This window comes from Suillus plorans, assembly GCF_016647745.1.
Source record: "Suillus plorans strain S12 chromosome Unknown HD556scaffold_59, whole genome shotgun sequence".
In the NCBI taxonomy this organism is placed as follows: Eukaryota; Fungi; Basidiomycota; class Agaricomycetes; order Boletales; family Suillaceae; genus Suillus; species Suillus plorans.
Window position 1 is genome coordinate 234,045 of NW_024537443.1, and position 23,957 is coordinate 258,001.

Here is a 23,957-nt window from a genome sequence, read left to right on the forward strand (position 1 = left end):
GTATCCAAGCCTGGAATCTGCAACGGTTGAGAGTAACAGTCGGTCTACTATCACGCAATCAAGGGCAGTTGCTGTACAAGCCCACACAACTACTTCGATACCGGCTACCAGACACCGGTCCCAGCTTGAGGAACCTGTAGGTGACATACAATCTACTGCATCAACAGGTGCGGCTCGTTTGGTTTTCAGAATGTCCAGATCATGTCTACTAACCATCCATTCCTTTATCCAGATACTGAGGTCTCGAGGCCTCGCAAACGACAAAGAATCGATAGCATAAACACTCTGGAATCCACATCTACCTCCCTGACCGTCAACAACAGTCTTCGCGTCACTAATTCGCCTCTAAACGACATGCGAAATCCTGAACCTGAACCTGATAGTCATTCCAACTTATCTTCTTCATATGATTTTGTACCAGAAGCAGGCCCGTCTTGCGTCACCTTGGACAAGGCTGGCCATTCCAATGGAATAAACAAGGAGAATGGGTACTCTACTCCGGTGTCAAATGGCACTGTTTCGAACGGATCTTCAACAATGGGAAATGGCCTCGCCAAGCACAGTTCATCCATCACGCGAGTGTCACTGCCAGGCACCACCCTCTACGACGACCCATACCTTGATCGAGAAGAGTTTGTGAGATTAGTTATCCAAAGTCTTAGAGACGTCGGGTATATGTAAGCGATTTTTTTTGACTCGCATGCTCTTCCCTTATCACATTCCCTTCAGAGAATCTGCTGCCACTCTTGAAGCTGAGTCAGGGTACTCGTTAGAAGCACCGGAAGTGTCGGAATTTCGGCAACATATCCTACGCGGTGCCTGGGCCGATGCAGAGCCTTTGCTCATTGAACTTGGGGTGACTGATGCTGACGCTCTTTTGGTATGCATATCTTCCTGTGCGGCGGACATGCTCTTCTGATGGTTCTATTTTTAGGATGCACGCTTTCTCATTGGAAAGCAGAAGTATCTTGAATTACTTGAGGCACGGAAAACGACCGCTGCGCTGCAGGTACTGCGGAATGATCTGGCTCCGTATAGTACCGCGTTAGAACAGGATGAACTCCACGCATTATCTAGGCGAGCTCTTTGACATATCTTCATATTTGACATTCATGATGACTCTCGTCCAGCTTAATGATGTGTTCAGATCCACAAGATCTGCGTCGACGTGCATCTTGGGATGGAGCGTCGGGAAATTCACGGCGACAACTTCTTGATGATCTACAACGTCAGTATGAGATCCCAATAGAAATATCTCTTTGTGCTCCTGTGTGTTTTGTCCAGTCACTGACGTCTTGCCTCGCAGATTATATACCTTCTTCGACCATGATTCCCCAGCGCCGATTTTCTACCCTTCTCACACAGTCGCGAGAATATCAACGACAACGTTGCTTCTACCACAACTCCCCCGTGAATCCATCTTCATCCTCACTATTTAGTGACCACACATGTGACAAGGAATCCTTCCCTCGAATAACAACTACCATCCTCGAAGTCCATTCAGACGAGGTGTGGAATGTGGCCTGGAGTCATGATGGTACACATCTGGCAAGCGCAAGTAAAGATAAGACTGCTATTATTTGGCGCATTGGGGTTAGTTGGACTGACCTGCAGCATTCAATATACTAATTTCTGACCACACAGCTTGAGGCAGAACCATCATCCCGTGATTGTATAGCAGAATTCATCTTGCGCGATCACCCATATCCTCTTGGTTGTTTGGCCTGGTCACTAGACGACTCTATCTTATCTACGTCTGCGGATCACCTCATTTTGCTTTGGAACACAAAGGTTAGCATTAAATTCTCGTGTCTTGGCTTGCGATACTCATGAGCCATAGACTGGAGCTCTGATGAAGACACTCGAGAATCACGCTGAGACAGTGTCTGCCTTGGTATGGCTCCCTGACGGCTCAGGGTTTATGTCGGGTAGCCTCGATCGCAAGATTATATTATGGGTACGCTTATCGTAGGTTTATGTTATCTCACCTCACCTTGTGTTTAACAGGACATGGAGGGCGAACCACGGGAATCATGGAATGATATAGCCATACGTGTCACTGATGCTGCAGTGACTCCTGACATGAGACGCCTGGTCGCTGTTGGGATGGGATATAATCCTCCTCCAACATTGGGGACACTGGCTCGTGCTAACGTCCGAGACGCATCTCCACCCACTGTGTCCAACGGCAACGGTAATGCAGTGGGGCCGCGTCCGCAAGAGAATCGGATGATCATCTACGATCTCAAGACAGGACAGGTTGAGCTGTATGTCCAAGCATGTTTGTTTCAGCATGTTTGCTCATCGATCTTGCACACAGATCTGTTCACATGGAGGGTGAACTTACTAGCGTGAAGATTTCCGAGGATTCTCGGTATGCGTTAATCAATCACGCTCCAGATGTGACTACCCCTTTTTTGTATCAAACCCAACCATCTCACTGACCGTGCATCAAAGGAAATACATCTGTGGGACTTGGAAGAGTTCAGGCTTGCACGCAAGTTCACTGGGCAACGACAGGGCCATCATGTCATTCGCAGTTGCTTTGGTGGCATCGATGGCAACTTCGTCATTAGTGGGAGTGAAGGTATAACGACGTTCATAGCGTCCTACTAATTCACTCACCAAACATTTCCAGATCGCAATGTCTATGTTTGGCATCGCGACACAGGTACACTTCTAGAGGTACTGGAAGGTCATGGCTTGGGAAGCGTGAATTCCGTAGCCTGGAACCCCCGCAATAAGCGCATGTTTGCATCGTGTTCGGACGATAACACGATACGTGTGTGGGAGGCACCTGTTTACGCGGGTGAACTACTTCGAGGGTTCAGCATCTCTGCGTCCGAGCCAGAGATGATTGGGAAGGGGAAGGGCAAAGTAAAACAACCTTGGGCCTATAACTATGGAGGGTTATAATGTCTTGGGGACTCAGCGAACATCGATGATCCTTCGCGAATGCTTTGCATCCTCACTGCTTTGGCCATCATTGCACAACATACAGTTATCTGAACGCTGATCAATTATCTTCATCGTGACATATCATGCATAGTATAGACTGTTCAAGTAGCAAGGACGTAGGATAGTGTTCATTGCATAAGTTATTCGGATTATTTTCGGATGTCACGTGAGCGCGTCGCGTCGCGTCGCGTCGTACTTGTCTGTCCATCAATTCAATCTCTGACCGTTTCACGTTCTTGACCTTTGCTAAGTTACATCCCTGTGTCTTCTTGTATGATTATTCTTGCACTAGTTTTTTTTCCGGTGCTTTTGGCATTTGCCTGGGCCAAGGAGTCCGCATGGAACGGTCAGACTCCTTCAGGGACAGAGACACCAGGTCCATTCCGACCCTATTACGTCCCGCCAGGAGCAAAAAGTTATGATTCATCGTCTCCGCTCATTCACTTTACTGGTTCTTGGGTTGACTCATTCAATACCATGTACGTCGCGACGACCCTGCGTTGGACCGATGAGAAAGGAGCTGCTGCTCGGATGACGTTCGTGGGCACTGGTATCGAGTGGTTTGGTGGTCTGGACAGGAGTCATGGAATCGCCGCGGTGTTCATTGATGGGAAAAAAGTGCAGGAGATCGATACCTGGAGCAACGTGTCGCGTAAACAACAACGGATCTTCTGGACTTTTAACATGCCGTACGGGAAACACACCATCAAGGTCAGAAACCTTGGTAAGGGACGAGTTGACAGCCCTGTCATCGATATAGATGCCTTTGTTGTCACAGAAGGTCATACGATCCTTCCTCAAACCCTTGACCTGTCAAACGCAACGCCTCAGCCAGGGGAGATCCAGTCCTTCGCTTCGCAAACTCAATGGACACTGCAACAAAAGGGCGTAACCGGCGTATCTGCCATGCAGCTTACCGTGATCTCCGATACTCACGTTCTTATCATCGATAAAGTTGAACATAATCCCTTGTCAATTGGGGGTCACCCAGCATGGGCTGCCTTGTTCAACCTCCGGACGCATGCCGTTAGGCCTCTCAAGGTTGAATCCAACTCCTTTTGTGCCGGCGGGACTTTTCTGAGCAACGGAACTTTAATAAATGTTGGAGGTAACCCTGTGGTCGGCGGGTACACGTCTGCAGCAGACTTCGGAGACCTCGATGGCTTGCAGGCAGTTCGCATCTTCGAGCCTTGCCCATCTGCCTCCGCCGTTCATTGCAACATCTACGAGAATCACTCTCGTATCCGCATGGCTAGTCCCCGCTGGTATAACACAGTTATCCGAATCTCAGACGGAAGCGCTATGATCGTTGGCGGATCAAAGAAGGGCGGATGGATGAACAACGAGACAGTGAATAACCCTACTATCGAATACTGGCCACCAAAGTCCATCCACAATTCGATCGGCCTGCCTATACACCTACCGTTCCTCGTCCGCACCCTCAACGCCAACCTTTTCCCTATTGTATTCTCACTTCCAGACGATAGGATCTTCATGGCCGCTAATCAAGACGCTATCATATATGACTGGCGGACGAATCAGGAACGACCCCTTCCGCGAATCCCCAACGAATGCCGAGTTACGTATCCTATGGCAGCCGCTGGCCTCCTCCTTCCTTTATCTCCCGAGGACGATTACACTGCAGAGATCTTGTTATGCGGAGGTTCCACGATCGACGACACGAAACCAGGTTACGAGATATCTTCTCAAGATTCAGCATCTTCCCAGTGCTCTCGCCTGCTGCTTACCGACCAAGGAATTGCTGCAGGGTGGGTGGTCGAACAGATGCCCGAGGCGCGTCACATGCCAGATGCAGTCTTGCTCCCAACTGGCGAGGTTTTGATCGTCAATGGCGCGGGAACTGGAATCTCAGGCTACGGCAACGTTATCAATCAGGTTGGACAGTCGAACGCAGACCATCCTGTCCTTACGCCGGTTTTATATGATCCCACCGCCCCAGTTGGGCAACGCTTTTCCTCAGAGGGAATGAGAAGTAGTGCGATTCCGAGGATGTACCATTCGGTTGCGACACTGACACCCAATGGCGACATCATGGTAGCCGGGAGCAACCCGAACTTGGATCGGAGTGAGGTGAAGTATGGGACGGAGTATAGAGTTGAGTGGGTCGGTCCTCCATACATGAACAAGAACAGACCGCTCGTGCATAAGCCCCCTAAGGCTCTCCTGTATGGACAGAACCTCACTCTAAGTGTCAAATTCCCATCTTCCACAGCAAAGGCCCGCAATATCAAAGGTAGGTTTGCCACCACTCAGTTCGGGCCACCCACCTTACAATTATACACCTTAGTTGCACTCATGGATCTTGGCTTTGTAACCCATGCTGTTCACGCAAATAGCCGCCTGGTGTATCTGAGCTCTTCACTCGTCAGTGATGGACATTCACTACAGATTACTGGTCCGCCTCGACCTGCGGTGTATCCACCAGGACCAGGTTGGATATACGTTATCGTGGACAGCGTCCCCAGCGTCGGATTTCAGGTGATGGTAGGGAACGGTGATGGGCCCCCTGTGGACCACATTGCCTGGGACAAGTGCGTCTGCTTTCCCCCTTTTTTATCCACATTACTGAAGTATCTATTGACAGTTTGCTGAAAATGACCGCGGTGGACCAGTACGAAGTATCGAAGAAGATGAAAGGAAAGAAAAAGGGGAAGTATGTCGACAACACATAAGTGATCTATATGCTATCCTAGCTTTCACGGTTACTGAAACGTTGGCCTCTCATCCTGTTATCTATTTTGCTCACGAACTGACGTTTGAGCTTAGTATGTATTGCCAACAATAGATTTGTACATAACATTTTTGTATCGCACTTCCTATGATGATATTGGAGAAATATGGAAAACAAAGATGATAAATTCGTCTAAACACAAAAAGTTACAGGGCCCGCTGCTTCATACGACTGCTGACGGTCCTAAGTCCGGCATAAACTTTTCCGGGTGGTGAGCCCAAGATTAAAGAGACAATTGCATCCCGCGCAATTTTGATGTTTTGGAAGGAGCCCATAATGTGAATTTTCCTGTGTGTCCAAGGCATCAATTACGTTGTCGAGATGAAATAAGAGAACAGAGATTTACGTGTCGGCGAGCACGATACGAGTCCGGCTAGTGTTCTCGATCGTAAACTTGGTCTTGCCATCCTGTCCCGCTATCCGTCCTGAAATACTTTTAAGCGAAGAAATATGTGATACGTGCTCGTATACCGACCGATTGCTCTGCTCAGATGATCGCCATGAAGTGTTTTTACGTCTTTAATCTCGAACGAGTCGAGGTAAAGATCGTCCATTCGTAGAAGTGCTATCGCGTCCTGTAAATCAATAACTTAAATATGCATAAAGATATCAGCAATCAGCACTCACGTTAACGTCAAATCCAAGAGCATATGCCTTCACAAAATCAGCTCCTTTCTGCAGAGCACCGATTTCTGTGGTAGCTTTTGATGTCTACAGCGATGCGATAAGCATATAATCTCCAGGGAAAGGCGAACGCGCACTCTAATTTCTAAACACCGCCTCTGAACATTCATTCGCACTTGTAGCCCAAGGATCTCGGTGAGAGGACTGAAAATATTTATCCAGTCCTTTTTTATAGGCGTCATGCGATGCGGGGGTATTGGAATTCGCCTTGTCTCTGATTTTAGAGTAGATTGTGTCGCAGATGCAGGCAAAGCCGGAAAAGAGGGCGCTGAGCCTGCCTCTAGGGCGGGAGTAGGGTTAATGTCGATCATCAAATCATCATCTTTGGCAGTGTGATTCGACTTCAAAGGGGGAATAACCTCTGAAGACATCTCTTCGTCACCATCAACTTGTGCGGTATTGGCAGCCGTGCGTGCTTTCTTCCTACGAGTCATGCTTCGGCGGTTTTTTGTGGCAGATGTGTTCTGCTCTACGTGTGCGACTACCATGTCTGCTAATGATGGATGGGGAAATGAAATTAGGCCAGTATGAGGTCTCGAGGATTCAGGCCCAGGAATATTTCGAGGATGTCGGCAAGAAGTGCAAATCACGTGACCTCGATGTCACTGATCAAAACACCAGGAAAATGTTATCTGTGCGTACTAACGGCGTTGCTAGCCCTTGACCGGACTTCAAAGCTTCGCAACTGACCAAATGTCGGGTTACACCAAGGACATGAACGACAGCTATACTGAGGGTAATTACATCTTCAATAACTCTGTTGTGCTCAGAAGGAGAGCTTTTCAGCGCTGCAGGCCCTGTTCAACTCGCTGGCACCCAAAGGACCTGACACGAGCCCCTCTTCAAAGCTAGCACCTTCGCAATTCAAACATCTCGCTGATAAAATAGATGAGATCCTCGAAGGCGCAAGTGAGGGTGAAGCCTTACAACGGAATGAGAAGGGCGAAGTGCGTCTTCGAACCTGTGTCTACTATATGTATTGAATTCTTTATCTGTATTCAAAGCTTCTCAACGACGAGGGTCTCCCGATCATAGACATCACTGAACCTGCTGCGGATATCAGTGATATTGACTTTCCAGCGGCTTCGTTTCATGAGCCAGATCTCATACCAGAATCATCTCTATCTACTTCGGAGAGGGAACAGCGCCGTCGCACACGAGATCACATTCTAGCTATGCTTGAAGAAGAGGAACAATCACAATTGGAAAGAGACGAAGTAGAAGAAAGGGAGAAGCGGATGGAGGATATACGTAAGCGCAAGGAGGCCGCGAAAGCAGAAATGGAGCAGTTAAGGGCAGCCAAAGAAATGCAGAAGAAAATGGGGAAGGCCCTGCTGAAAAACCTTGCAGAAGCCAGGGAAAAGGAGGAGCGAAAGCTAAAAGATCTTATCGAAAAGGAGCCTCCCAAATCGGAATCCTCCAAACCGAAGAAGACTGTTACTTTTGCTAATCCCAGTTCGCCGGATGAATCATCTGCTACAAGGGAGAGTCAAACTACTGGATCATCCATTGATTGGGGACGTCATCCCATGAAGATGCACGTGGTGGAGCGACATCCAGCTTCGTACCAGTCATCGTCAGAACTTCAGCCTGAAGGTGATTCAGATGATGAACCTTTTTCCACGACGTCTTCGACACCCGATGAAGTTGAAAATATGCCATACGAGTCTTACACTGCGGACAGTGACGACGACGACGACGACGACAAATCGGATGAGGGTTTGCTGGAAGAGGAATTTGATTGGGATTCCGCACAGCACCAGCGAGAAGTGGCCCTGGAGTATTATAAGAAGCGTCATGCTATTGGCGCAGAGGCTGCCCGAGCGATGACTTCCCACACACACGATGATGAAGAATGGAACCAAGGGGTCAGTATTTCCCTTATTCAGCCCCGCAATTTAAACAAGTCAACTACAGGATATTGCCCCAGATCAGCGCACGAAACCTAGTGTATCGCGCTTCAGGGCTGATCGTATGGCTACAGCATATGACAAATCTACCTCTACTTCTCTTGGTCCATCAGTTATTCCAGCCTCTCGACAAAGATCCTTGCAAGAAGCTATCCGGTTGGGAAAATTTGACAACAACCATCTTGTTGGCGGCGAGGAGGGGGAAAGCGGGAGTGAGGATGAGGCTGTCCGAGAGGTCTTGGAGCTTCTGAGAAATGGCCGCATCCATAATGCTGGTACTGGCCCCACGAGCTCGACTGTGGCAGAACCAAGCGCAGGTTCTGCGAGGAGCGCGGCAGGTACAGTCGCCAGCGTTCTCGGAGGAAAGATGTCTAGGTTCAAAGCAGAGAGGATGTAGAATGCACCTCAGCGTGCAAGTATGATGGACGATGATCGATGAACAGTTATAATTGGCTTACTACTCTACAGACGTATCGAATGGCGCAAGATAAGTGAGGGACGCAAGGACATACAGGCTATTTATTTTTCAGCATCAGCATCTAATTTACCTATCAGACGGGACGAGTCACTCCTACCCCCGAGGCAAATAGTTTAGTGACCAAAGAAGTGTCGAGCTCAACTTTGTCGGAATTACGCCAGCCATGGCTGACGCTGTGCACAAATCTTCTTCTCAGTGTTCCTCTTGCCCCTCCCGCCCCCCGGTGTCTTGTATGCCTGCCCGTCGTCCGTACTAATGTCATAACAAGGTGGTTGTGGCTGACAGCGTCGAGGCTGAAGGCATGCGCGATGTGTCAGCTATAAATGAAAACTCCGACCGAATTGAACCGAGCGGCTGACACGCCCCCATCCAATACCCCGGAGTCTGTGACAGATTTGCCCCCAGATTGACCATTAACTAAACTTTCTGTGAACTGCGTAGCTGCCTGGTTGCAGTAGATAAGTCAAAGGCACTATCGACATTCGACCAGTTCAAAGTCGTTTTCATTTCCAAAATCTGGAGAGATGTCCGAGTCCTTATACTCGTCTTGTGCGGATGTACTCTCTGTGTGCCAGGCTGCAAAAGATGACCTTGCCGCTATCCTCGATCCCAACATGGGGTTTGCGCCTAGGCTACGACAATTGTGTCGCGACCGGTGCGTATCAAATTCCTTGTCTATAGAGCGCACCTCACCTGCCACCAGAATAACAGAGGCGGAGAATAGCGCGGCTTCTGACGTCTCTCAAGAGGAACTCGACATCTTACGCATGGAGGCCAATACGTGGGGCCTTCTTCAAGCTATAATTCCGTGAGTGAACGCGTCTTGCTACTGGTTCCTAACTCAAGGCAACTGTAGTGCCCGAAAAACCGAACCAGAACCACGCGTCCATCCCCGCACATTACTTGCCACAAATCCCTACACACCTACGTCAACATTAGCACAAGCAATCATGGATTCATCAGTACTCCTCACGGAACTCGTCGTAGTACGAGAATGGCTCCATGAAACTGCCCCACAACCGCAACATCCAGAAGCCACCACAGGATACTGGAAGTTTACGAAACATAATGTCATGCAGGGTTTACGCACAGGCTCAGGAATAAGAGAAGGTCTGGTAAAAGAGCTAGATCCTGATGCCATGAACAGAGGTGATGGCCGATCATTAGCGGCTGATGACGCCGTGAGCCAAATAATAACTTGTTGAAGCACTGACTAACATGCAATCATTCGCAGGGATCTGAGAAAAGCCTAGCACAAGCGCTCTATTCATTTGTTCGTGCTGGCAGATTGGATGAGGCAGTTGAATTATGCAGAAAAGCACATCAACCATGGAGGGCTGCCAGTATCCGCGGTTCGTTATTATTTCAATGGCGAGCTATTGGTAAGTCAAGCTCTAGGTATGCATCCGTGCATCTCTGATCTGCTGACAGCAAATGAGCAACGGCATGATGATGGCATCGATGATGCTGATGATGCGGAAGGATGGCAGGGAAACCCACGTCGAAAATTATGGAAATCAACATGCGCAAGAGCAGCTCTGAATGTGTGTTATCCAACCATTTGTGCATCGTCTTTTTAACGTGTCCTTCAAGCCCAGCCTCCCCGATCCAGAGCGCATTCTCTACGCAGCTCTCGCGCCCTGCCCGCAAACATTTAGTGTCCTCAAATCTGCATGTCGAACATGGGAAGATCATCTATGGGCGCAGATCAGTATCCTGTGTGAGGAAAAACAGACCGCAGAAATGATTAAACTGGGTGGCGGCTTCTGGGATGGAGGACTGGCAGTATTAGAAAACATGCCCTCGCCACCGTCCCAAGAGGAAGATGCGGCTGAGGAAGAAGAGTGGGAAAAGGAAGCGACATCTACGTTGGAAACCCTAGGTAGTGTTCATGTGGAGGATGGGTACGGCCCACGTACACGTCTATCTTCCATGTACTGACCGTCAGCTAGTCCTACCGCAGACCACGCATTTCACGTCTCTCAGCTGGCCATAATACTCGATAGGACAAGTTCATTGCTAGAAACCTTTGCAACTGGACTAAAAAATGGAAACTTCGATCCCGAATCATCAGAGTAAGCTGAACAACGTGTATTTGACATCCTCTAACAAAACATCAGGTACCCTACGATGACGCGTTTCTTCGCCCACCTGTGTCTTTATTTACGGATGATTGACATTACAATTCCGCCACTTGCGACCCAAGTCATACTCGAGGCTTATTTACAAGTATTGGAAGTGAGAAATTGACCTAGTTGTTTCTTTCCGCGCTAATCTCCTTGTCAGGCTGCAGGCCAACGAGAGTTGATCGCCATGTATGCCGGCGCGCTAGGAGAGAACGCAGTCGAACGATATGCGATGTTCTTGACTTCGCTCGAGCTGACCGCGGACATAAACGAACGTCGATTAGCATTGACTCGCGCACGAGAACATGGTCTAGATGTTCACAGGGTGGCAGTTGTCACTGCCGAGCGAACAATTGACAGAGCTTTCGAGGTTGGTGGGACTTGCATCTCAAAGCTCATGTGCGTGCTGAACACTACTTGCAGCTTCTACCCCAAATGAAGGGACCACTCCCTTCTGTTATTACGTTGCAGGCCACTCCCTCCGATATCGAGCTCCTTCTGCTTCGTTCCATAGAGTGGACGACATTCGAGGATGGAACGCATGGTACCGCACTGGAACAGGCGACCGTCATTTTGCGGTACTTCTTAGGTAAGCTTGCTGTCGACGTTTAACTATCACGATTTAATCCATGTCTTCTAGGGGCAGGGAGAGTTTCGCTTGCAAAGAACCTGATGGAGGTGCTTCCGCGTGAACTCGCCTCCATTGACCAGCCCGAGGAACGAGCAACAGAATACCTTCACTACAGGCAGTTCTTCACGATCTGGGACAGCCTTGACCGTGTCGTGGAGTGTCAGAGTCTAGAGGTTTCGATAATGAACCGGGACACCAGGGCCGCTTGGTTGAGCGACTACAAGGGACTTATGGACCAGGCTTACGATGCCGTCGTGAAACTACTCACCTCGGATTGGATGATGCCGGACGAGACAGGAGATCGCCGTTCCCGCGAGCTAACTCGCGTTCGGCAGATATACGTCCCGGAGCTCGTACTGCGGCTGCATGTCATGCTCTACGCCTCTCGAGAGCATGTCCCAGAGTAAGCATGTCTTCGTATACAATGCCTGCAGTTCTAACACATCTTGGTCAGAAATCTGAAGCGCGCATTGGAGCTTGCTAACATTGTTGCGGATTCGAGGTACAAGCTGTATGATGATTTCTTGCATCTCGATGGCCGAAGGCTTGGGGAATACCTTGACGCTGTGCGCCGGGCAACGATAGCTGGCTTGGAAGGCGGTGGATCTGATCCTTTCAAGATAATTTTATTGTAGTCACTGTTTGTTATAACTTTGTGAATCTATCTTGGAGGGCAAAGTCATCCATATGCCTACACTTACTACGTACAAGCGTACCGATCACCTTCGGACGTCGCGTGTCATTTTACAGTGAATTACAATAACAGGTGTCTGTATACTACGTTCGCCATAGTCTTTTCCTCAGCTTCTGTAGGAAATAACATCCGAATGTCTCGCTGAACTCTCGATAGCGCAGTGTAAAGCTGACCGCGTGCAAACGAATCTGTACGTAGGTCCAGTACCGCTTTCTCGAGCGTGAGTCCTTGACATCCGTTGAATGTGGTGGCATAAGCAGGTCGCAGGGGAAATTGCTTTCAATTGACGGTCCAGCTTGACCTCGCAGGATTGAAAGAGAACGTAATCCGAGGGAGGCAATGTCTCTCTCCTGTTTGAGGCATCTCAACCTCCACGAATCTGCGATGCGCACTGGTGCATTTCACACTAATCTGTCCTCGACGGACATGTTGCGTTGTATTGCGCATATAGCATCGACTTTGACATCCAGTCGATGGGGAGGCGTGTTTGGATGAGTCAACATGGCGAGGTAGTCGGGTGTTTGCTCAGGTGCGTCTGCAGGTGCTTTGTCTGCTTCTTTCAGACTGTCTGAAGTTCCTGGTAGCTCCGCCTCCCAACTTGGATTGTCTAGAACCCCTGCCAGCACCTTGAGGGACTTCCATGCTCGCCGGTACTGGTCTGTTGCCGTCGTCACAGTAAGCTCGACTTTCTTGAGTACAGCAGATGCCCTCGTGTTGGCCCGCTGGCCACGAATATTGGCATCCTTGAATTTGTAGAGATGGGATCGAAGGCGGAGTTGTCGACGAAGGTCGTCCAAAGATTTGTAGGCCTGCGCACGTCGCAGTTCCCACTCGTAGACATAAAGTCGCTGGTCACATGGTGGCAACTCGGCGGTGTGCTTGAGCTCGGATGGAAGCCAAAGGTTGGTTTCATGCATTTTCTCCTCTCGTGCTATTTCTGCGCTCGTAGTTTCAGATGTACGGAGGCGGCTGACCATGGACATATAGAGCAATTGAACCTGGCACCGATGCTCTACCTTCCGCAGTAGGGCATTGGAGCGCTCTTGCAGTTTCGCCAGCTGTAGATCAGTTGCATGGGCACCTAGGGCGTTTTGATCTTTCCATAGACGATATCTGCAGGTCCTTGTCAGCCGTTGAAAATAAACATTTCACTTTTATGCTTAAATCTGACACTATAGCCTGTCTCCAATAAAATTTGTGTATGCTGGGTCACCAATGCTTCGAACGGGCGTGGTGAATGTGAAGATGCGCATGAAGCTCCATAGAGGAGACAATTTGACCAAAGCAGCTAAGGATGCAATTTCGCCTGCTCCGCTCACGACCGGTGCCACTCGACGAAAGTCGCCCAAGCTGATGATCGGAATTCTGCCAAAAGGTTTGTCATAGACATTCAATATTCATGATGCAACGGCATAAGTTGTCTACACATTTGCATGCTGCTTTATTTGCCATGGGCAACTCATCTCATATGATTGCTGTAGTGTTGCGAATGAGATCGGCTCGTGCAGAGAAGGGATGTATGGTGGAGTGTTGAAGATCCACGCAGTCTTCGGTTATGGGGATCCCAAACATATAATGAGCAGTCCAACCGCGTTTATAAGCTGTTGCGCACAATGCGCTGCTCCCAACGATGAGAATGACGTGTCCTGATGCGCGCAGTGTGGATGCTAGCGCAACGTTTTTCCTCTCCCGGGTCTACCTTTGACGAATCTTCTCGTGGCTGGCAGATGGCATGCTGCAGAACACGCGAATTGGTTCCGAAACATCATATTGTAGATGACGTCACGACTTACGGACGTGCTGATTGGGCACCATGGATTGTGTCATACGTATATATATTACAGAGGATTCAGTACTGTTCGATATCGGAACTCATGATGTTTACCATATTCCTTGTCGCAGCAGCTACAGGCTTGGCGTTAATCTTGATATCCCCATTCAAGGCGACAGAGCCCTACCTCTGTCCCACGAGAACCTTATTCATCTTACGTGTTATAGAGACTTTCCTAATTTCAATGTTCCCAGACGGCGTTGCAGTGGCCAGTATCAGTGTCCTCGTGTCGCACTACACCGGATTCAGAGGATTCCCCATCTTTTTGGCTATCTGGGGTGTTAAGGTTACCTCTGACATAATCGTATGTAATTCATTTCAAAATCATGACATAATTAATATTAATCACATTGTAGCAACTGATTGAGGCATATCAGTATCTTCTCACTCGTCACCAGGAGTTGGACTGGTTTTGGCGACATTCCCCTGAGCTGCGTCTCTGATACCCCAATTTGAAAGCCAAGCTCTCAGAGGTATTTCTTTTTTTAAATAATTTAACAGCACTTAGCATCTAATTCATCATTTTACTTAGTCCAAGCAGTTTCTCATCCTACTTAAGAACCGGGTCATATTTGTCATCTTACTCGAACATCACGCCCTGCGTTTCCACGCGGAAACCCTTCTCAAGTTCAGCTTACCCAATACGATGTAGGGATTCATTTCTGGCTGGGCTTGTAGAGACTGTTTTTACCTTACCTTATGTTGGCACTTTTGTAGCTTACATAAGCAAGTTATCTTTTCACCAGTTACCAGTAGGAGTCAGAGTACTCAGCAAGTTTTCATGATATTTCCTCTCCTCTGAGCCTTGAGCCTGGTCCAGAAACCCTTTAGGGTCGAATAGCAGCTAGGTTCTGCAAGACCCAACATTGTTCAGACTCACTCTCTGAATTGTTGTACCTTCAATGGGGACCACCTGGCATCGGATCCGAGATACGGACATAGGGGACACATAGGACAAGCGCAGATTTTCGGACATTGCACCGGCCGACGATTTCGGACTTCGGATACCATTGCACACTCGGACATTGAGTTGTTTGCATCCATCGCATTTGTGCAGAAGAGAACAGTGATAGATTATGCAGAGAAGTAGGAAAAGACGTCAGAACACGAGCAGACACATATCAGTGCATTTTCGGACTTGCACTCGGAAAGTTCCCGCGCATCGCATCGGCCGCGTCAGCTGCTCAGATACATTCCCGCACATCGCATACCTTCGCATCACTTCCCCTATGCTTGAGATACCTCGCATTTATCAGATTTATCCGTTGCCGCACTAATCACGAAATATCGAAACAATCACGCATATCCGCACTTCGGACCCGACAAACCCGCCGTTTTTCCCGCACATCGGCCGCTGATTTCGGACATTCGGATCGCACTTCGTCGCATCAGAGTCATAGACATCCATTCCCCGCGCATATCATGTTTAAACCTCCTATTCTTCCCTCGCTTTCGCTCGAGTAGTACACTGACTGGGGACAGTCAGGATTCAAAGTTCGTAGGAGATGTAGGACACGAGCTGGTGCTGGGCTCGTATCGAGCTATTTTACAGTACACGTCAAATACCCGTCACATGCTAATCACTTCCCGATGTTATCCGACGCTAACCCGCCAACCCGACATTTAGGCCGCATCGGACCCGATGTTTTCCCGCGCACTTGTCCTATCCGTGTCCCGTCCTGTCTTGCTAGCCCCACTAGGTGTGTAGTTCATTATTTCGCACATTACTCACGTCGTAGCCAGCGCTATTACATGTTTTCCCATAGTCCGCAGTGCCTCATGTTTATTTACATGTACTTCGGATCCGAAATACTCCGCCGCTACTTTCGCCTACGGGTTCCGCATTTCTACGTACTTACATATATATTGGACTGACCTCAAGCATTATTCATTATCCAAGTAGAGGGGAGCAGTTCCCCGACGCTTAGTGGTCAAACCCGATATTTCGTAGTTCTTAGTTGATATTGTGAATATCATCGCTCTTTCATTATCCGTATCAATCATTGTTGTCATCACGCATACCGCTCGCTTTTCTGACGCTCGCATAACGCGTCACTATTAGTTTCCGCATACCCGACCCGAATTCGACTACCCGACCCGACAAACCCGACGCTTTTGCATCGGACATCGTAAATATACCTTCGGACATTGTTTCCCGCGCTCGGACTATTGACCCCACATCACTCACTTACCCCCAAGACTATTCCCAGACTGCAGACCCCTGGGTCGAACGCACTTGTCAGGCAAGTATAGCAGACTAGGCAGTGCAAAGACCACAACACAAATATATCAGTTAGGAGCCATCTTCGATTTGTTCCTCTCAGTATTGTTGTTTCTACAACGCTATTGAATGGATCATGTGATGAAACACTGGCTATCGCTCGTCCTCTGCGACGCTTGCATGCTGAAGAAGACATCATCGCATTGTCATCCTTACATACTGCTCCCACGAACTCCTTCTCTCAACAACATCCCTTTGCTGCCTCAGACGCATCAATGCTCCCGTCACCAGCATCACTTTTCCAGAGCCGGTCAGTTACGTCTGCAGCGGCGACACCTAATAGCCAGGTGGTATTCTCACTGGCGAGTTATGGAGCATCAGCAGGGATCCTGCATGGCGAGCTACTGGGCATCATAGCCACTGTTTTACTATCTGTTCACGCTAACCCGCAAGAACCCTACTCCGTTTTGACAGATCACAAAAATGCAGTGCACATGATACAAGATGCTCTTCCCGGTGCTCTACCCCACGTCTGGAACAATCAGTCACCGCGTGCCTTATACCGCTGGTTGTTTTCACTTCTACACTCTTCAGCACCCGCGCCCTCACTCGTCTGGACCGCTGCTCATACCGGTGGGCTGACGCCAGAATGTCTTGCCAACGATTATGTTGATCGGATGGCCTCGTTTGTGCAAGAACGGCGTGGTGTTATTCCCTCTGCGCCACTGGCAATGTTCTCGATGGATGATTACACTATGTTTGCATCAGGTTATGGTTTTGTTGAAAACAACTTGTCCTCTTTCCTCATTTCTAGGCTAGAAGACTCTTATGCATCGAACAACTCCTTTCGTCCAGCGCGAGCGCTGACTCTTGTACTATATGACAGTCATCGCCTGCCGGACTTCCCATACACCTGAGCATCTAGCTCCTTCTCTGCCGTCGTACAATTGTACGCCCGATCATCTTGACACTAAAGGCGTTATACGAGCGCGGTAGTATGTACGACGAGGAGCGGATCACTAGAACACAAAGGTAAATCTCAGTTCGTTTGAAACGACTCTATTGATCTATGTACCTAGAACACAAAGGTAACTACGAACCGTTAGTTCAACGTTAACGGCTGGTACGACAAAGATACTCACATCTCAGTTCGTTCGAAACGACTGAGATGTTTGGGTGCTGCACTTTGTGCTTATAAGGTAAGTGGCGTGGTTACAGGAATATATGATTGATAAACATTGAAAAGATGATAGGACGTGAGCCGACGTTGCACGTCGCTCGTCTTCGTCCTATTTGGCGTGCGCTCGGACCTATCTCCCCTTATCGCTCAGATCCTTCGGCCTCTCTCGACTCTGATCTTTCCCTTTGGTAGGACGTCTCGGCCTCAGACTCCAACAGACACCGCAGAAGTGCAGCATCGGCATTTTCGTGATATGCCGCCCTGGTGTCATTTCGGTTGTGATGCTTTTGAGAGCGTTCACCATGTTTTTGCTCACTGCCTGGCCTTCTTGGCTATCCGCCGTGCACATAGCATGCAACTCTGCGATGAGACCTCTTCGTTACTTGAGGGTAAGGTTGCCGATCATGTGCGAGAGGTCTTGGAAGGAGCGGCTCAGCGCGTATTTTCTGACGACGCGCAGCTTTGGCCACAATATCAGACGTGTTTTTACGTGGGTGTGCTACCCCCACTTGCGCGTATTGTGGGCAACATAACTGAGACAGATGTGAGTGTATTACCCCCACAGTCTCATGATATGAGTAACATTGCATCTAGTAATGCGGGTGCCTTACCCCCGCAACTGGATAGTACGACGATAGATCCTAAGGTGTTGTTACGGTTAGCGCAGGCATGGCACGTGCGTGGTATTCAGCTGGCGGGACATATTTGGGGAGAGTATAAACGACGAGTAAGATGTCTGAATGCCGTTCCTTCTGATAAGGTGGCATATAAGTCTTTGGACACTTGTGCATACCTTTTACCAACAAATTTGCGAGGTTTGGTTTGATTATTGGATTCGGAGGACGTTTTTGTTTCATTGGTAGTTGAGCCATCGAGGAACCTAGTGCATCGTTGTACCACTGAGGCTACACTAATCCACTAGTTTTTCCATGATGTGCAGCCCGTTGCATTCCAACGCACCCTTCGGGCTTTGTCACAGCGCTTGATTTCTGCTTCCCAAACCAATCGCTCAAGTATATCTAGGGGCTCCTCACGCGGTCTGTGTTCAAGAATGCAGAGAAGGTCATCAAAGCACTATTGGAGGGCACCGCACCCGCAGAGCCCTCTGATACAGAGGATTCATCGGACCAGCCTATATGTTCACTCAACAATGCAGCTACTAATGAGAACAAGTGAAGACTCGTCGGTCTGTGCTTTGAACTCACTGTGCGCCCTGATTACACTTCTTGTCCACAACCAGTCGCCTGGCAGAATTGAAAGTCGTACAACTTGAAACTATTCGCCACAAAACTCATTTTCCAAAGCAAGTACATTCGGATACATCCTAGACACGCTCGAGGTGCTGATGTTTAGTGTACTTACGGTACGGTCCCATGCTTGTGATCACGTCTCGCTGAAACACAGACCAGTCACCCGCAGCAAGCTTTCGCAAGACAAGTGATTGACTGCTACATAGAGAGCAGAATTAACAAATGAATGACTTAACCAAATCGTAACGGTGCTTGCGCACCAGTCCCCGACTCCTGATTCCGGCCTGCTCGTTCCAGAGTGTGATTCAGATACATGAGTGCAGTAAATATTACATATGCAAGATGATGTGTACCGTAAAAATCACGAGGTGGTACATCATAAATGCAAAGTAGGACAAGGTAAGAACAAAGTGTAAAAGGCGTGTATGCACATTATAATGTCAATTCATGGCTTCAAAGATTTTGCTTGTGAAGAAGGTCCTGCTCCAGTTTCGTCCATTGAGTATCTAACCTTGTGAATGTGTGGATGAGTTTCGGGTTGTGATGATTGAGGCTTCCGTGCCCGAATAACGACGAACGACTTCCCAGAATCCTTGGGAGATGAACTGCCTTCAGGCCCCACCTCACTCACCCCACTGTTCAGTCGATCACCCTCGCTGTGCCTACAATTCCTTCGAATGTTGTACCAATGTCTCTTCTTTGGTTGGTCAGGATCACTGTTGTTTGATTCCCCGCTATTCGTCTTGGTTGCCATCGAAGGATGCTCCTGCATAGGAGCATTTACAGGTGTTGCATCCAATAATAACCGCTGTTTGACTCTTCGTGCGCATGTGTGGCAACATTGCTTCAGTAGGTAGTCCAGAACCCATGAGCGCAGGAAGGCGCGCAACATTCGCTATGAAAGCAGTTGGAGTAGGTAGTTCTTCATCATCATAGATCATCTTCGTTGGTGTGCCAACAGACACCGGCCCACTGCGCTTGCATTCCATGCTAGGAAACGTGAAAGTTGAGCTCCCCCCAGTCTCGCTGGCAGTCGCGTATGGTGAGTCATAGTGGGCGCGACCGCCACCGGTGCGGGAGAAACCTGGATTGGAGTGTTGGGGAGGTGTACTAATGGATGTGCGGTCGTATGAACTGCGGGGACCTGGACCTGGGAATGGCTGCCACACACCCATTATGTAACCATCATCATCGCTGTCCTCTCTGTAAGGCTGCAAAGCATGCTCGGGTCGCAATACTGATGGCGGGGGCCCACCAGAATGATGAGAGGAGCTGGAACTAGTGATGTGCATGGCCCGGCTTGGCCTGAAAGCCGCGGCTTCGGCCTGGCTTCAGACGGCTTTGGCTTTGAAAAACTGCGGGCCAGGCCAAAGCCGTCAATGACGGCTTGGCTTTGGCCTGGCTCGGCCTGAGCCACGGCCCGAGCACTGAAAACAGAAAAATGGTTCAGACAAGGATGACATACTATTTACACGAAGTCGCTGTCTGATTCTACGAGATCCTCATCTCCCTCCAGAAGAGCGTCCCAACCTTCATCCTCGGCATCACTCAGCTTCTCGGAGTCGTTAGTGTCTGACTCAATATCCAAGTCCTCGAGAGCTTCCTCAGTTGATGATGATGGTCCAGGCTCACGGAAGAGTACGTCGTGGCGGAGGGCGCATTTGACTGACGCATTGAAGTGCCTCAACAATGTCACCCTTGAGACGGTTTCGGCGCTTGCTGATAGTGATACCGCCCTGTGAGAACGCGCGCTCACTTGAAACTGACGATGCCATAATTGACAGGTACTGAAAATGACGAGTGTGCTATCTGCTAACACTGTGGCAAGTGAGTTGTGTCGAGCTTGAAAAGAATGTCTGCGACTCACTGTGATTCTTACCACATGAACATGCACACAATGTAAGTGATTGAAAAGCTAAAATGAGACAGAAGTCAGATTTTCGATTGACGATCGTCAAACAGTTTGAGCTTGGGCGCTGCAGGCACAGTTGACTAAGCCGCGGCCTGAGCCGGCGGCTTTGGCTTTTCATTAGCCCAGGCCAGGCCAAAGCCGTCACCAGGCCGTGACTTTGGCTCGGCTCGGCTTGGCCTGGCCCACGGCCTGAAGCCGGGCCGTGCACATCACTAGCTGGAACCTTTGTCTTTCTGCGCGAAAGATGCGTTGGGTGGCACATAGGGAGATGAATCACGTGCAGCGAAAGAGTCTCGAGCCACGGCCCACGGGTGAATGTCGTACTTCCGTGGCTTTGTAGTGTCTTCGTTCGTGACCACCTCTCCGTGGCCCGCAACATCTGAGAAGATAAAGCACACCGATCAATCCGCTATCGACTGGCCGTCTGGAGTGATCAAAGCCGACCCGACCAAGAATGCGCACAACAGTTTCGATGACCTTGATAACAAGAATCAGAAACAACATAAGATAAACAAGGCAAAGGACAATCAGTATGCCATAGGCTACCCAACCGCCTGCGCCTATTGAAATCTGAACGAGCTGTTAGCATTGGACTTCACGGAGACAGGTAGCCTTACAGTTGGGGTCAAAATAATTAGCAGCACGGCAACCACGATACATGCAACGCAAAATAGGAAGCCGATGAGGCCCATGCCTGCTCCTGCACCCCATGGTAACCATACGCTCATGACCAAAGTGCTAACCACTTCTGCCGCCAAAATCACAATTGCTTGTGCTGTTACACATGTCATCGTATTTCAAGTTGAGGATATATATCGACGCGCTTTGAAGTCTGTAGTGTCTCACAAATAAAGGACCAGGCTGAAGATGACATTGAATGAGCCAAGGACCAAGCTATTCAATTGCTTCAAGAAATTCCTTATCGCAGTGAAAACAGATGTAGAACTGCCGTCGCGCAGGTTTGGATGTCCGAGAGCGGTGAGATCCATGTAATAAGACTCAGCTCTCAGCTACTGACAAAAGTACGATGGTGAGTATTTGCCGAAAACTGTAGAGCACTCAGCAGATGAGAATAAAGTTAAGATTGTGTGGATATAAAGTACACAAAATCGATTGTAAATCTCGAGCCCAACGAGTTGCAACGAATTTGATTATTTTCCGAACCGAATCGAGTTCACATCGAGTTTATGTAACTCGCCTCGACGGCAACACTATTTACGCCAAGCTCGTATCGTCCACGTGCCTATGGCATCGTTGGCCTTGGTTCTTCGCGTCGCAATCGCTCTTAGCACTCAAGGATTCTTCCAGCCAGATGAGTACTTCCAGGCGTTAGAACCCGCACACCACTACGTCTTTGGATATGGACACCTCACGTGGGAGTGGGTTAGCCCAGTACCACTTCGGAGCATCATCTACCCTGCGTTGAATATGCCTCCCTTTTGGATTATCAAGACACTGGGACTTGATACAAGATACCCTGAGCTTCTCGTGAGCATTTTATTTATTCTACCATTCTTCATCTTCATTCGACAGGTCAGATAGCAGGCCCACGCATCGTCCATGGTCTGTTGGCTGCCATCACAGATATATGGATCCGTGAAATTACAAGACAAGTTCTCAACGATGCGTTTGTGCCAACTGCTGTTCGATTCATCGAATTCGAGCGTAATCGACGACTGAAGTGATTTCCTACAGTACTTTGTCTCTTTGACATCTCTATTCCATTCGTTGTCACTTTCACGTTCCATGTCGAATTCCCTCGAAACATCATTGACGACAGCCGCACTAAGCTACTATCCTTGGAACAATGCGCAATCCAAGCAGGTACAGTCGTCAGTCACTCAAACTGGCTGTTATTGTGACAAAACATCTCATACGTAAGGAACAGGGCTACTAGTAGAACGCGCATGTGCATTGTGTTTGCTGCGCTGGCGTGCGCGATCAGACCAACCAATGCTATCATCTGGGTCTACATGTTTGGCCTTCTCTTCCTGCGTCTCGGGCTCCGCCTGAGTCGGGGGTCCAACCTCATTCGCGATTGTTGTGTCATTGGGTTAGCTGTCTTCGTCCATTTGCGCGAAGCAATTACCAACTTACGATTTTTACAGAGCTGGGACTATCCTGGCAGTCTTTGCGCTCGATTCAGCCTTTTATGGCAGACCCGCGCTGAGTTTATTGAATTTTCTGCGAGTCAATGCGTCGCCTGTATCTTTGTTCTACGGCTCCAGCCCTTGGCATTATTACCTGTCTCAGGCACTTCCAATTCTTTGTTCAACATCCTTGCCGTTCGTGCTGCATGGTATGCTCCTCGCAGTGAAGAATGACGAGAAAAAACCAAAGACAATGCTCGGTTGTATCTTTTGGACATTGACGGTATTCTCATTTGTTGGACATAAAGAATGGCGTTTTCTCCACCTACTCCTGCCGATGTTACACATATTTGCATCAAGGTCCCTAGTGGAACTGTATCATCGCAGCGCGAAGATCGAGGTCAAAGTTCCCCGGGAAAAGAGAAAGAATGCAATAGCCAAAACCTTCTCGCTCCCAATCCGCACTCAAGATCTATGCCTTCTTTTATTGACCGTCCCAGCGTCGATATATGTGGTGTTCTTCCATTGCGTAGGACAAATAAAAGTCATGTCTTATTTGCGGAGCTTGCCTCCCGAGAACCTGACGTCCGTGGGGTTCTTGACACCTTGTCATTCGACCCCGTGGCAAGCCTACCTTCACCGGCCCGAGCTCGCAGCACCCGGGAGAATGTGGGCTCTTGGGTGTGAGCCACCACTGGGGTAAATGATCATCCTTGTCGTAATTTTCGCTTGGGCTTGATATTTTGCACTCAGACTTCAACATCCTAGCGACTACAAGGACCAGACAGATATCTTTTTTGAAGCACCTTTGGAATATATGCGAACACATTTTCCATCGCGTGTGGACACGTCGTACCCTCCTTCGGCCTTCGCTTCATCAGTGCCAAACGTCACATTCGTGGAAACACTTCAAGTTGTTGAACAAAGCTCACGATCTTGGGATTTAGGCTGGCGGCATGAGTGGCCACAATATATAGTACTGTTTGGCGCGCTTCTACGGGAGCCGGGCGTGTTGGACCTATTCCAAAATCAGGGTTACGAAGAGGTATGGAAGGGTGGGTTTGAGTGGGAAGGAGAGGGTCAGAGAAGGGGCGCCGTTCGGATTTGGAAACACATCGGTTGAATTCATCCTCAGCCACAGACAAAAGATCATAAATCGTCTAACGCATATGATTGAACATGAAAATAATGATTGATTGAGGAGTGCAATTCAGGATGTAAAAGATGTATCTGAGAAATC

At 48.9% G+C, this 23,957-nt stretch overlaps 9 protein-coding genes across 9 annotated transcripts; 6 read left to right on the plus strand and 3 right to left on the minus strand.

Moving 5' to 3' along the window:
* The first annotated feature begins 49 nt into the window (after window positions 1-49).
* Window positions 50-3,017, plus strand: HD556DRAFT_784602 (WD40 repeat-like protein). Its single transcript, XM_041311629.1, has 12 exons — window positions 50-167; window positions 233-677; window positions 730-880; window positions 935-1,077; window positions 1,131-1,228; window positions 1,307-1,593; window positions 1,645-1,791; window positions 1,841-1,957; window positions 2,017-2,267; window positions 2,321-2,402; window positions 2,458-2,587; window positions 2,639-3,017. Exons 2-12 carry the CDS (start codon window positions 355-357, stop codon window positions 2,914-2,916), a joined length of 2,007 nt encoding a protein of 668 aa, XP_041156512.1. The 5' UTR covers window positions 50-167; window positions 233-354; the 3' UTR covers window positions 2,917-3,017.
* A 214-nt stretch (window positions 3,018-3,231) lies between these two features.
* Window positions 3,232-5,729, plus strand: HD556DRAFT_1520866 (putative copper radical oxidase; the record flags this gene model as incomplete). The annotated part of the gene is made up of 3 exons (XM_041309161.1): window positions 3,232-5,212; window positions 5,267-5,510; window positions 5,564-5,729. The coding sequence occupies 3 exons, from the start codon at window positions 3,232-3,234 to the stop codon at window positions 5,649-5,651; spliced, it is 2,313 nt and encodes a 770-aa protein (XP_041156513.1). The 3' UTR covers window positions 5,652-5,729.
* On the minus strand, window positions 5,730-7,001 carry HD556DRAFT_1398216 (uncharacterized protein). The gene is made up of 5 exons (XM_041303760.1): window positions 6,472-7,001; window positions 6,338-6,421; window positions 6,186-6,285; window positions 6,057-6,135; window positions 5,730-5,998 (listed from the first exon to the last, which is right to left on the minus strand). The coding sequence occupies exons 1-5, from the start codon at window positions 6,880-6,882 to the stop codon at window positions 5,857-5,859; spliced, it is 816 nt and encodes a 271-aa protein (XP_041156514.1). The 5' UTR covers window positions 6,883-7,001; the 3' UTR covers window positions 5,730-5,856.
* A 101-nt stretch (window positions 7,002-7,102) lies between these two features.
* Window positions 7,103-8,581, plus strand: HD556DRAFT_1208154 (uncharacterized protein; the record flags this gene model as incomplete). The annotated part of the gene is made up of 4 exons (XM_041296511.1): window positions 7,103-7,130; window positions 7,181-7,341; window positions 7,399-8,262; window positions 8,312-8,581. Coding segments are annotated over 4 exons (1,323 nt in total), but the record flags the coding sequence as incomplete, so codon positions are not given.
* Window positions 8,582-9,306: 725 nt separating this feature from the next.
* On the plus strand, window positions 9,307-12,174 carry HD556DRAFT_1447057 (nuclear pore protein 84/107; the record flags this gene model as incomplete). Its single annotated transcript, XM_041307191.1, has 12 exons — window positions 9,307-9,437; window positions 9,486-9,590; window positions 9,639-9,963; window positions 10,017-10,164; window positions 10,214-10,326; window positions 10,376-10,686; window positions 10,735-10,857; window positions 10,903-11,020; window positions 11,069-11,278; window positions 11,332-11,497; window positions 11,549-11,942; window positions 11,994-12,174. The coding sequence occupies 12 exons, from the start codon at window positions 9,307-9,309 to the stop codon at window positions 12,172-12,174; spliced, it is 2,325 nt and encodes a 774-aa protein (XP_041156516.1).
* Window positions 12,175-13,096: 922 nt separating this feature from the next.
* On the minus strand, window positions 13,097-13,342 carry HD556DRAFT_1212984 (uncharacterized protein; the record flags this gene model as incomplete). The annotated part of the gene is made up of 1 exon (XM_041296603.1): window positions 13,097-13,342. A coding segment is annotated over one exon (246 nt), but the record flags the coding sequence as incomplete, so codon positions are not given.
* A 409-nt stretch (window positions 13,343-13,751) lies between these two features.
* HD556DRAFT_784892 (uncharacterized protein) lies at window positions 13,752-14,815 on the plus strand. The gene is made up of 3 exons (XM_041311630.1): window positions 13,752-14,368; window positions 14,421-14,537; window positions 14,597-14,815. Exons 1-2 carry the CDS (start codon window positions 13,883-13,885, stop codon window positions 14,505-14,507), a joined length of 573 nt encoding a protein of 190 aa, XP_041156518.1. The 5' UTR covers window positions 13,752-13,882; the 3' UTR covers window positions 14,508-14,537; window positions 14,597-14,815.
* A 4,204-nt stretch (window positions 14,816-19,019) lies between these two features.
* HD556DRAFT_1493506 (uncharacterized protein) lies at window positions 19,020-20,007 on the minus strand (the record flags this gene model as incomplete). The annotated part of the gene is made up of 1 exon (XM_041308838.1): window positions 19,020-20,007. One exon carries the CDS (start codon window positions 20,005-20,007, stop codon window positions 19,450-19,452), a length of 558 nt encoding a protein of 185 aa, XP_041156519.1. The 3' UTR covers window positions 19,020-19,449.
* Window positions 20,008-21,872: 1,865 nt separating this feature from the next.
* On the plus strand, window positions 21,873-23,840 carry HD556DRAFT_1243953 (glycosyltransferase family 22 protein; the record flags this gene model as incomplete). The annotated part of the gene is made up of 6 exons (XM_041298408.1): window positions 21,873-22,115; window positions 22,166-22,270; window positions 22,323-22,459; window positions 22,510-22,680; window positions 22,736-23,416; window positions 23,471-23,840. The coding sequence occupies 6 exons, from the start codon at window positions 21,873-21,875 to the stop codon at window positions 23,838-23,840; spliced, it is 1,707 nt and encodes a 568-aa protein (XP_041156520.1).
* Between the last annotated feature and the right edge of the window lie 117 nt (window positions 23,841-23,957).